Here is a 12,532-nt window from a genome sequence, read left to right on the forward strand (position 1 = left end):
CTATTGGCTGGGTTAGATGCAGAAAAAAATTATTTTTAATTTGCAACCTGATGGAGGTCAGTATAGATGGACTAATAGACCAAGTCCCACACACCGCTAGAAGCCCAAATATTTTTTCAGAGCTAGATGCAGAAAAAAATTATTTTTAATTTGCAACCTGATGGAGGTCAGTATAGATGGACTAATAGACCAAGTCCCACACGCCGCTAGAAGCCCAAATATTTTTTCAGAGCTAGATGCAGAAAAAAATTATATTCAATTTGCAACCTGCTGGAGGTCAGTATAGAAGGACTAATAGAACAAGTCCCACACACTGCTAGAAGCCCAAATATTTTTTCAGAGCTAAATGAAGAAAAAAAATATTTTTAATTTGCAACCTGATGGAGGTCAGTATAGATGGACTAATAGACCAAGTCCCACACACTGCTAGAAGCCCAAATATTTTTTCAGAGCTAGATGCAGAAAAAAATTATTTTTAATTTGCAACCTGATGGAGGTCAGTATAGATGGACTAATAGACCAAGTCCCACACACCGCTAGAAGCCCAACTATTTTTTCAGAGCTAGATGCAGAAAAAAATTATATTCAATTTGCAACCTGCTGGAGGTCAGTATAGAAGGACTAATAGAACAAGTCCCACACACTGCTAGAAGCCCAAATATTTTTTCAGAGCTAAATGAAGAAAAAAATTATTTTTAATTTGCAACCTGGTTGCAAATTAAAAATAATTTTTTTCTGCATCTAGCTCTGAAAAAATATTTGGGCTTCTAGCAGTGTGTGGGACTTGGTCTATTAGTCCATCTATACTGACCTCCTTTCCACCAGCAGCAGGCCTTTTTCCACTCATTTTGGTGGTTAACTAATTCACAACTCTGGAGTTGTTTGCACAAAAAAACAATGGATGGTAACCGAGCAGAGCTGAGTGGCCAAACTGTGGTATTAGGCCAAAACTATTGGCTGGGTTAGATGCAGAAAAAAATTATTTTTAATTTTCAACCTGATGGAGGTCAGTATAGATGGACTAATAGACCAAGTCCCACACACCGCTAGAAGCCCAAATATTTTTTCAGAGCTAGATGCAGAAAAAAATTATATTCAGTTTGCAACCTGATGGAGGTCAGTATAGATGGACTAATAGAATGATGCTATGCCCAAAAGATTTTACTTCACTAGGTGCAGTAAAAAAATTGGTATTCTATACACAGGTGTTATATCTTGCAACACAGATAGGCTACTCCACTGACTAACACACTCTGCAATAGGCCAAAAAGGATTAGCTTTGCTAGATTCAGCCAAATGCTGTGAAAAAAACTTGCACAGCACTGGCACAGACCTGCCTGGCAAAAACTAATAGGAACTGATGTAACCTAGTCCTGAAAAGGACTCCAATTACAATTAGTCTTTACTCCCACAATCTATCTATTTAAGAGCACAGACCTCCCTGATAAAAGTCGTAGGAAATGCTGTAACCTAGTCCTTAAAAGGACTGCAATCACAACTATTCCCTACTCCCAAGCTATCTGTATATTTGTGCGAAAATTGGCTTGAAATTAACAAGGTATAGCGCACACAGCAACAGCGGTGCCGTCTAACACGCAGCTGCAGCAGTGAGAAAATGGTGGCGACGGGGAAAATGGCTTGGTCTTATAGGGCAAGGACATGTGACATACACTGCCAATCACACATGCCCTTGCTTGTGTGAAAAAAAGCACTTCGCTCCGTGTGTGCGCTGCTGATAGGCTGACAGATTGCACCTCCCCACTGCAAATGCGGGAAAGAGAAAAAAAAATGGAGATCTTCATTGTTCCTGCAGAGATCCATCCCCTGCCCCTCCCCCCGCCCCGCTGTACACTCAAACTGCGTATTAACATTAATTTTCATCATTACTGAGAAAAAATCCAGTTATGATTTTGGTGCACGAACAGTTATCGAACATAACCTCGAACAGCCGAATTTTTCTCAAATTGTTCGTGTTCGCCGACCGGCTCGAACACCGCCCAAAACAGCTCGAATTTGAGATTGGCGAACAGTTCGAGTAGAACAACGCTCATCTCTAATGGTGAGTTCTCATTCAATGGAATTCTTTAAACAAAGGCTGGACAGACATTGAGCAGGGGGTTCTAGACGATGACTCCAGAGGTCCCGTCCAACTCTAACATTCTATGAAAAGGATCGATAGTCAAAAATTGGAAGTGTTGGGTGCTTCTCTCTCCCGAGTCCGACATCATCTCTCAGCAGTACAGATATGTATTAGACTGTTGTCCAGTCTTGTCCAATTTCTGACATATTTAGGAAGCATTCCTATGAGGTTGATTTTGGTGGACAATCCTAAAAACATATGGGAGAGGAGAGGACACATCGCCTTTAAGATCAAGACTTATATTAAGATATGAGGCAGAAATCTGATTTATGGAGAACAAGTCCAATGGTTTGTCCCTTCTATGGCCTAGTGATTCTCTGTTCATGGAGAACATTCCATAAACATTATTGACGTCATCATACAGGTACAGTGGCATTACATGACAGCGAATTGGTCAAACATCTTCTGCTGGACCAAACTGGAAAGATGGCCTGCAGGCTCCGTTCACACTTGGATGGAAGCTTGATGAACTTACCAGTTTGATCTGAAAATTACATAGAAACTACAGAAAAACATCAACTTTTACTTCCCAGAAAATACTGTATCATTAGCATTTAGTCTTAAAGGTGGGGGGAGAACTGACCGTAATTGTCTCCTGACCCCTGAGAACTAGACTTGGCCTCCCCAAGAAGTATTAAGTTGGCACTATATGGAAACATTATGTGTTACTGATATTTTGTGGCGGTTGTATGGCAATAGTATTTCAGCTGTGTCAAGTGAGCTTTATATAGAAGTATAATTACTTGGTAGTTTGGGGAATCGTTTACGTAGAAATCATATTTCCCAACAGTTATGGTGTATTCTCTGGAAGGTATACTGTGAGAAATTTTCCCATAACTATGCCTCTTTCTTTTGGCCATGCCACCTCTACGCTACTGTCCATGCTTATGTCCCATTCCCAGCCCCACCCAAGAATGTCCCAACCTGTTCATTTTGGGGCTAAATTTACATTAGTTATACTCTTATTGGCCTCAAATAGGGTCATTTTGGGAAGTATGTTCTCTTAAGCCCCCTAAATATTCATTTGGATACCAGCATTGCAACTAATGATGGAAAATCCAGGAGTCAAGCACAAGGAACCTTCCGGAAGTGCTGATTTCCAAGAGATTTTTCCTTTACTCCCATGAGATTTTGAAATTCTTCCAAGAAACTATGAGGTATGTCCAGTCTTCGAGATCCACTTGGACAATCCAGGAGCTTTGACTTGTATGTTAGGAATGTATCTATGGCCAACGATCACCATGGAGCAAAGAAGGTCGAAAGGTTTTCGAGTGGACCAACTTTCAGTATAAGGATACATTCACAAGACCATATTTTTGGTCCGAGTGCTGTCCATGAGAAAAACATCTATTGGACCAATTTTATTCAATTGGGCTGTTCAGATAACTTTTTTACAGTCTGAATGTCGGCGTGAAAAAAAATGCAGCATGTACTATCATCTTCAGTATTTCGGATGGGACTCACCTACTCAAGTCTATGGATGCACAAAAAATATTGGCTCCCATACAGACTAATTATATATCATCCAAATTTTATAGATACATTGAAATTATTAACAGGAAACTGTTTTCGGTCTTGTCAATTTTTATTAATTGTTGAAGTATAAAAATGAATGCCATATGGCTGACAATAGAGAAGAAATTTTTTTTTTTTCTGGGTGAAATTTTTCATACGGTCTCGTGAACTTTGCCTAAAGGTCTCGAATTTATCTAACATCAAAGTTGAAGCAGATAGATCAGGAAAGGTGAAATATGCCAGGTGGAAAGGAGTTCTAAGATCGATGGTGACCCAGATTATTTCTCGACTCCATGTCATTTCATGAGTAGATAAGTCTTTAATATTCTCGTCATTGTCTGTGGATGTTGCCGCCCGTAGCAAGTTATTTCTTCTACTTGAAGTAAAATTGCCTTGAGTTAAAGATAATGGTACAATTACATTTAAGGCCATTTGCAGTGAAAAGTAGAATTTCTAGACAAGCTAACATTGAACGGTGGAATAATGTAATCAACTCTCTCATTGTCTGGGAGAAACGACTACGGCTTTTTAGAACAATCCACGTCAACAGACTTCTTATACAATCATTGTAATATTTTATTCTGTATTTATATTAATAAACACTGGCCGTGAAAATAGCCTTGTCCATGCGCATATCACTAAAGGGAGACTTAAAGGGACCCTGTATTATACTCTTGCCTAAAAGGAGTTTTCCCAATGTAGACACATATCCATAACTCTGATACATGAGTGCACCACCTCTGTGACCTGCACCTGTAGAGAAGGGAAGGTCATGTTAAGCACCTGTTTCCACTGCAGAGCCTGGCCCTGATCCCTTCCCCTATGGAGGCCGCTCTTTGCTATGCTCTAGTTTCACAAATTAATCTGAGTACCTCTCTTACATCATCCTGCAAGGTTTTTAAGGTCAAGTTAGACACACCGGTGGATCTGAGTATTCAGTCAGTGATGGATTCAGCTGCTATTTGTTTCAGAGTTTGCAACCATCCAGATCCTTCATCTACAATCATCTCTGCAACTTCTATGTTGCTATAACTTGAATATACAGCGTCTCAGACCTGCTAAATAATCCATCATCTGCTGTAAGCATTACAAAGAGTTGTCTAAAGACTGTTCACATTACACTGCAATCACGTATGCAAACCCCTGAGTTTTATACAACCTGCATCTAGAGCACCTCAGACCTGCTGAGTAACCCATCATTTGCTGTAAGCTTTATGAACAGTTATATAGAGACTGTTTATGGTATGCTACAATCATCTCTGCAAACTCCTGTGTTTTACACAAATTGCATCTGCAGCATCTCAGGCTTGCTGAGTAACCCATCATCTTCTGTAAGCATTATGAACAGTTATCTAGAGACTGTTTGAAGTGTGCTGCAATCATCGCTGCAAACTCCTGTGTTTTACACAACCTGCATTTACAGCACATCAGACCTGCTGAGTAACCCATTGTCTACTGCAAGGATTATGAACAGTTATCTAGAGACTGTTCATTTTACACTTCAGTCATACCTGCAAACTCCTGCATTTTCTATAACTTGCATCTACAGCACTTCAGATTCGCTGAATAACCCATCATTTGCTGCAAGCATTACAAACAGTTTTCTAGAGACTTTTCACATTACACTGAAATCATCTCTGCAAACACCTGCGTATACTATAACTTGCATCTACATCACCTAAGACCCGCTGAGAAATCCATCACCTGCTGTAAGCATTATGAACAGATATCTAGAAACTGATTATATTATGCTGCAATCACCTCTGCAAAGTCCTGTGTTTTATACAACCTGCATCTACAACACCTCAGACCCGGTGTGTAACCCATTGTCTGCTGTAAGCATTATGAACAGTTATAAAGAGACTGTTCATACTACACTGCAATAATCTCTGCAAACTTCTGCGTTTTCTATATTTTACATGTACAGTACTTCACATCTGCTGCATAACCCATCATATGCTGTAAGTATTATGAACATTTATCTAGAGACTTTTTATATTATGTTGAAATCATCTATGCAAACTCTTATGTTTTATACAACTTGCATCTACAGCACTTCAGACCTACTGAGTAACCCATTGTCTGCTGTAAGCATTACAATCAGTAATCAAGAGATTGTTCACATTACACTGCAATCATCTCTACAAACTCCCGTGCTTCTAGACTTACATGTACATACTGGTTCAGACATGCTTTTAACCCTTCAGCTCCTGCAAGCATAACTGTTATCTGGACTTGTTTACACTACACTGCAGTAATTCTTGGTCTACTTTACATCTTTAGCTCTTATTTTTCTCTACACCTCTGGTCCTTTGGCTTTTGGTGTGTCCTTGTTTGCCTGCAATACAGCATAGCACGTTGTGCAGGTCATTGCTGTTCCACATGTCATACAGCAAGTCCAGCCTGCTGTGCCATCGCTCTTGGTCTATGTTCATCCCAACCTTCGGCTTTATAAAACCAACACACTAGGTGACCCCTAACTGGTCCCCGGTTGAGATGTATCAAGAGTCATACATTTTAAAATGCACATTCAGTTGAGATCCCCATGGTGTGATAGCATTTTAAAGAGCTTGAGCATGCTCAGCTGAGGTCTCTATGGAGAAATTTAATTTTCAATTATTTTAAAAAGTTTGTGTTACTGCTATAATACTGCCCCCTATGTACAAGAATATAACTACTATAATACTGCACCTATGTACAAGAATATAACTACTAAAATACTGCTCATATGTACAAGAATATAACTACTATAATACTGTCCCCTATGTACAAGAATATAACTACTATAATATTGCCCCTATGTACAATATTATTTATAACTACTATAATATTGCTCCTATGTACAAGAATATAACTACTATAATACTGCGCCCTATGTACAAGAATATAACTACTATAATACTGCCCCCTATGTACAAGAATATAACTACTATAATACTGCTCCTATGTACAAGAATATAACTACTATAATACTGCCTCCTATGTACAAGAATATAACTACTATAATACTGCCTCCTATGTACAAGAATATAACTACTATAATACTGCTCCTATGTACAAGAATATAACTACTATAATATTGCTCCCTATATACAAGAATATAACTACTATAATACTGCCCCTATGTACAATAATATAGCTACTATAATACTGCCCCCTATGTACAAGAATATAACTACTATAATACTGCCCCTATGTACAATATTATTTATAACTACTATAATATTGCTCCTATGTACAAGAATATAACTACTATAATACTGCCCCCTATGTACAAGAATATAACTACTATAATACTACCCCTATGTACAAGAATATAACTACTATAATACTGACCCCTATGTACAAGAATATAACTATTATAATACTGCCTCCTATGTACAAGAATATAACTACTATAATACTGCCTCCTATGTACAAGAATATAACTACTATAACACTGCTCCTATGTACAAGAATATAACTACTATAATACTGCCCCCTATGTACTAGAATATAACTACTATAATACCGCCCCCTATGTACAAGAATATAAGTACTATAATACTGCCTCCTATGTACAAGAATATAACTACTATAATACTGCTCCTTATGTACAAGAATATAACTACTATAATACTGCCCCCTATGTACTAGAATATAACTACTATAATACCGCCCCCTATGTACAAGAATATAAGTACTATAATACTGCCTCCTATGTACAAGAATATAACTACTATAATACTGCCTCCTATGTACAAGAATATAACTACTATAATACTGCTCCTTATGTACAAGAATATAACTACTATAATACTGCCCCTATGTACAAGAATATAACTACTATAACTACTATAATACTGCCCCTCTCACTTGAGAGCTTGAGGAAGGTGAGCCACAATGCTCCTTTCTTGTGGGTTGGTGCAGTGTATCGGCCATTGTTGCTGTGGTTTTGTGCTTGTGGGGCGGCGTGGCCTGGAGTCATGGGAACTCGGTCTTGCAGCATAGGTGTTGTAAGGCACCAGGCCGCCCGCCCTGCTGGTGCATTATCGCTGGGGTGGTGGTTGGCGCACCGCTCCGCTCCCGTTCAGGTAGGAAATATTGGGACCCATTACGAGGTTTGCCGTGACGTGGCAGTGGGCTTCATACAGTCTGATCAGAATGTTAAACTAAGAACCTCATGTTCAGTTTTATATATTTTTGCCAAGAGGCATTAGATCAAAGTATGTTTTTGGAGGTGCTGTCCATTCTCTATTTCAGCTTAATGCATAGCTACTATAATACTGCCCCCTATGTACAAGAATATAACTAATATAATACTGCCCTATGTACAAGAATATAACTACTATTATACTGCCCCATGTACAAGAATATAACTACTATAATACTGCCCCGTATGTACAAGAATATAACTACTATAATACTGCTCCTATGTACAAGAATATAACTACTATTATACTGCCCCTATGTACAAGAATATAACTGCTATAATACTGCCCCTATGTACAAGAATATAACTACTATAATACTGCACCTATGTACAAGAATATAACTACTAAAATACTGCTCATATGTACAAGAATATAACTACTATAATACTGTCCCCTATGTACAAGAATATAACTACTATAATACTGCTCCTATGTACAAGAATATGACTACTATAATACTGCACCTATGTACAAGAATATAACTACTATAATACTGCTCCTATGTACAAGAATATAACTACTCTAATACTGTACAAGAATATAACTACTATAATACTGCTCCTATGTACAAGAATATAACAACTATAATACTGCTCCTATGTACAAGAATATAACTACAATAATACTGCCCCCTATGTACAAGAATATAACTACTATAATGCTGCTCGTATGTACAAGAATATAACTGCAATAATACAGCCCCCTATGTACAAGAATATCACTACTATAATACTGCTCCTATGTACAAGAATATAGCTAGTATAATACTGCTCCTATGTACAAGAATATAACTACTATAATACTGCCCCTATGTACAAGAATATAACTACTATAATACTGCCCCTATGTACAAGAATATAACTAGTATAATATTGCCCCTATGTACAAGAATATAACTACCATAATACTGCTCCTATGTACAAGAATATAACTACTATAATACTGCCCCTATGTACAAGAATATAACTACTATAATACTGCTCCTATGTACAAGAATATACCTACTATAATACTGCCCCCTCTGTACAAGAATATAACTACTATAATACTGCCCCCTATGTACAAGAATATAACTACTATAATACTGCTATGTACAAGAATATAACTACTATAATACTGCTCCTATTTACAAGAATATAACTACTATAATACTGCCCCCTATGTACAAGAATATAACTACTATAATACTGCCCCTATGTACAAGAATATAACTACTATAATACTGCCCCCTCTGTACAAGAATATAACTACTATAATACTGCCCCCTATGTACAAGAATATAACTACTATAATACTGCTATGTACAAGAATATAACTACTATAATACTGCTCCTATGTACAAGAATATAACTACTATAATACTGCCCCCTATGTACAAGAATATAACTACTATAATACTGCCCCTATGTACAAGAATATAACTACTATAATACTGCCCCTATGTACAAGAATATAACTACTATAATACTGCTATGTACAAGAATATAACTACTATAATACTGCTCCAATGTACAAGAATATAACTACTATAATACTGCCCTCTATGTACAAGAATATAACTACTATAATACTGCCCCTCTGTACAAGAATAAAACTACTATAATACTGCCCCCTATGTACAGTACAGACCAAAAGTTTGGACACACCTTCTCATTAAAGATTTTTCTGTATTTTCATGACTTTGAAAATTGTACATTCACACTGAAGGCATAAAAGCAATGAATTAACACATGTGGAGTTATATACTTAACAAAAAAGGGTGAAACAACTGAAAATATGTCTTATATTCTAGGTTCTTCAAAGTAGCCACCTTTTGCTTTGATGACTGCTTTGCACACTTTTGGCATTCTCTTGATGAGCTTCAAGAGGTAGTCACCGGAAATGGTCTTCACTTCACAGGTGTGCCCTGTCAGGTTTAATAAGTGGGATTTCTTGCCTTATAAATGGGGTTGGGACCATCAGTTGTGTTGTGCAGAAGTCAGGTGGATACACAGCTGATAGTCCTACTGAATAGACTTTTAGAATTTGTATTATGGCAAGAAAAAAGCAGCTAAGCAAAGAAAAACGAGTGGCCATCATTACTTTAAGAAATGAAGGTCAGTCAATCCAAAAAATTGGGAAAACTTTGAAGGTGTCCCCAAGTGCAGTTGCAAAAACCATCAAGCGCAACAAAGAAACTGGCTCACATGAGGATCGCCCCAGGAAAGGAAGACCAAGAGTCACCTCTGCTTCTGAGGATAAGTTTATCCGAGTCACCAGCCTCAGAAATCGCAGGTTAACAGCAGCTCAGATTAGAGACCAGGTCAATGCCACACAGAGTTCAAGCAGCAGACACATCTCTACAACAACTGTTAAGAGGAGACTTTGTGCAGCAGGACTTCATGGTAAAATAGCTGCTAGAAACCACTGCTAAGGACAGGCAACAAGCAGAAGAGACTTGTTTGGGCTAAAGAACACAAGGAATGGACATTAGACCAGTGAAAATCTGTGCTTTGGTCTGATGAGTCCAAATTTGAGATCTTTGGTTCCAACCACCGTGTCTTTGTGCGACGCAGAAAAGGTGAACGGATGGACTCTACATGCCTAGTTCCCACCGTGAAGCATGGAGGAGGAGGTGTGATGGTGTGGGGGTGCTTTGCTGGTGACACTGTTGGGTATTTATTCAAAATTGAAGGCATACTTAACCAGCATGGTTACCACAGCATCTTGCAGCGGCATGCTATTCCATCCGGTTTGCGTTTAGTTGACCATGATTTATTTTTCAACAGGACAATGACCCCAAACTCACCTCCAGGCTGTGTAAGGGCTATTTGACCAAGAAGGAGAGTGACGGGGTGCTATGCCAGATGACCTGGCCTCCACAGTCACCAGACCTGAACCCAATCGAGGTGGTTTGGGGTGAGCTGGACCGCAGAGTGAATGCAAAAGGGCCAACAAGTGCTAAGCATCTCTGGGAACTCCTTCAAGATTGTTGGAAGACCATTTCCGGTGACTACCTCTTGAAGCTCATCAAGAGAATGCCAAGAGTGTGCAAAGCAGTCATCAAAGCAAAAGGTGGCTACTTTGAAGAACCTAGAATATAAGACATATTTTCAGTTGTTTCACACTTTTTTGTTAAGTATATAATTCCACATGTGTTAATTCATAGTTTTGATGCCTTCAGTGTGAATGTACAATTTTCATAGTCATGAAAATACAGAAAAATCTTTAAATGAGAAGGTATGTCCAAACTTTTGGTCTGTACTGTACAGGAATATAACTACTATAATACTGCACCTATGTACAAGAATATAACTACTATAATACTGCCCGCTATGTACAAGAATATAACTACTATAATACTGCCCCTATGTACAAGAATATAACTACTATAATACTGCCCGCTATGTACAAGAATATAACTACTATAATACTGCCCCTATGTACAATAATATAACTGCTATAATACTGCCCTCTCTGTACAAGAATATAACTACTATAATACTATACACCCTAATACTTCCCCTAAAGTTAGGCACTACTGAATCCTTTGCATACCTGCTTGTATTATACATTCTATGTTGCTTTTAAATGATAACTCTACCACATCTGAATGTTCCTGATAATATAATATTTATTATTTACAATCGTCTCGATAAGAATATTTATTCCGCAGATAATAATACTGAAGCTTTAGACTTTGGGTACAAATTTTGGTCTTTAGATCTCTACCATCATGAGGTTCAGTGGTGTTTTGGTGCTATGAATACTCAGTCATCCATTTCCTTGACCAGATGGCCATTGAAGATAATGTAGACGTCAGTCTCATCGTTATATATTGCGTTCTCTCGCTCTCTTTTGAACATCCGCACATAGACCTCATCCTTCTCCTTCAACTGGAGCATAAGACTTTGACTCTGCATTATGCTGCGGTCACTAGGTTGTGCGTACAATATGGCGATCTCTTCATTGTTCTTCATGATGTGTAGATAAGTCTCCTTTAAGTTCCATGTATGTACATTGAGGTTAAAGAAGTAGATCCCAGGAATATAGCAGACGAAGGTTCCGGAGAACATGTTGAAGTGATCATACAGGTTCACAAACGCTGTGTCGAATACAACAGTTTGGTAATATTCCGTACTATGTAAGGATTTACGACGAGCCACAGAAAATGCTGCATATTGGATCTTGCAGGAATACCCAGGTGGACCCGTATGGCCCTTTTGACCCTTAAACCCATGTGATCCTTGTGATCCTCGTTCACCTTCTTTTCCTGAAACTCCCGGAGGTCCTTTTCCACCCAATTCACCTTTCTCACCTGGAAAATGAGTTAAAATTAATTTTTAACGATTTTGTTATGGTTTACGATAACATGAAAATTTATAATTTGCAATAATGGACCCTTGAGGACGAGGTCATTAATGGCTGGAAAGTCTGAAGAACGTTTTGACAATAATCAATGTAGTAAAGAACATCTGGGACACTTGTCCCAAATTTTAGGCTGGTGTTCCACATAAAGTTAAAAACTATGGCAGAACATGGAGCCATTGGATCTTCACCCCACCACTTACCCCCACTTTTGGTCTGTGACTTGCAAAAGATCTTGCATGTGCTGAGGGCATCATCTGCCCCACAAAAATGGTGCAATGAAGTCACTGCATCATGCCACCTCCGCCCGGTCATGAACAGCTGAGATAAGTAGAAG

At 38.3% G+C, this 12,532-nt stretch overlaps 1 protein-coding gene across 4 annotated transcripts in view; it reads right to left on the reverse strand.

Annotated features, from left to right (window-relative positions):
• Positions 1-11,443: 11,443 nt before the first annotated feature.
• Positions 11,444-12,532, reverse strand: part of C1QTNF8 (C1q and TNF related 8) — a 39,454-nt gene continuing 38,365 nt past the window's right edge. For all 4 annotated transcript variants that reach the window (XM_073645977.1, XM_073645976.1, XM_073645974.1 and 1 more), the window contains one exon: positions 11,444-12,145. In XM_073645977.1, coding sequence (XP_073502078.1) covers positions 11,598-12,145 — 548 coding nt within the window. In that variant the 3' untranslated portion in view covers positions 11,444-11,597. The remainder of the gene's footprint in view (positions 12,146-12,532) is intronic.

Source organism: Phyllobates terribilis, unplaced genomic scaffold (assembly GCF_046119375.1).
Source record: "Phyllobates terribilis strain yellow unplaced genomic scaffold, ASM4611937v1 Scaffold_9__5_contigs__length_417890890, whole genome shotgun sequence".
NCBI classification, from domain to species: domain Eukaryota; kingdom Metazoa; phylum Chordata; class Amphibia; order Anura; family Dendrobatidae; genus Phyllobates; species Phyllobates terribilis.